Genomic DNA, 909 nt, shown 5'->3' with positions numbered 1-909 from the left:
GCTTCTCGATCCCCCGGGGGCCCAGCACGCTCTTGCCAGAAAACACCCAGAACTGCCGACCTGCAGCCGGGACAGAGCACGGGCATCAGTCAGCCCTGAGGGTGCCAGGGTGGCACTGGGCTCCTCACAATGCCGGCGGCACTGGCACTGAGGGGAGCAGGGGCAGAGCTCACACCCTCTTGGTGAGCATGTCCGGGAAAGCAGCGTCAATGACAGCCGGGAGGCCAGGCCAGGTGTCTGCGACGGAGAAGGCGCCCTGGATGCCTGACTTCCAGAAGGATGAGCGGGTCCAGTATTTCCTGGTGGGGAAGGTCAACCATCCTGATAACCTCGCCACAGTCCCGTGTCCCCCCACGCCCCCAGCACATCCCTGTGTTCCCCCACATCCCCTCATCATCCTGGCAATCGCCAGGGCAGGAAGCGCTGGGCACTGCCACTCACCCATCCTTGAAGAAATGCAGCTCCCCGTTGATCTCCGTGATAGCATCAAAGTTCTTCTCCATGCAGGCATCCCAGCTGGGGTCCACGGGAGTGGGCTCATCCGAGGGCTCCGGCATCTCCTCCTCGGTAGTGGAGGTGCTGCCAGCCTCCGTGGGCATGGGCTGGGGCTCCTCGGTGGGTATGGGTGCAGGGGCAGTAGGCTTAGGGCCAGAGCCACGACCTGAACGAATACGGGGAGAGCGTGAGGATGGGGGCCAGCCCAGTGCTGCAGGACCCCTGGCATGCCCAGCTGCGGCTCAGCTGCTCACCGTAGAGGTACTGGATGCCCCGGACATCATCTGGATCCAGCTGGAAGTCCTGGACGTAGCTGTACATGGGGTACATCAGGGCCTCGCGCACGCTGGAGTGGTCCAGCCCCAGCGAGTGCCCAAACTCGTGGGCAGCCACCAGGAAGATGCTGTAACCTGG

General features: G+C 63.8%; 1 protein-coding gene across 1 annotated transcript in view; it reads right to left on the bottom strand.

Moving 5' to 3' along the window:
* Window positions 1-3: 3 nt before the first annotated feature.
* LOC104164285 (matrix metalloproteinase-9-like) overlaps window positions 4-909 on the bottom strand; it is a gene marked incomplete at its 3' end in the record, with an annotated part of 3,335 nt that continues 2,429 nt past the window's right edge. The window contains exons 5-8 of the mRNA XM_009703568.1: window positions 750-905; window positions 442-661; window positions 172-299; window positions 4-72 (exon numbers count right to left, since the gene is read on the bottom strand). Of these exons, the coding sequence (XP_009701870.1) occupies window positions 4-72; window positions 172-299; window positions 442-661; window positions 750-905 (573 nt within the window). The remainder of the gene's footprint in view (window positions 73-171; window positions 300-441; window positions 662-749; window positions 906-909) is intronic.

Source organism: Cariama cristata, unplaced genomic scaffold (genome assembly GCF_000690535.1).
Source record: "Cariama cristata isolate BGI_N322 unplaced genomic scaffold, ASM69053v1 scaffold25387, whole genome shotgun sequence".
Lineage (NCBI taxonomy): Eukaryota > Metazoa > Chordata > Aves > Cariamiformes > Cariamidae > Cariama > Cariama cristata.
The sequence above is the reverse complement of the archived record's forward strand: the minus strand, read 5'-3'. Positions and strand labels throughout refer to the sequence as shown.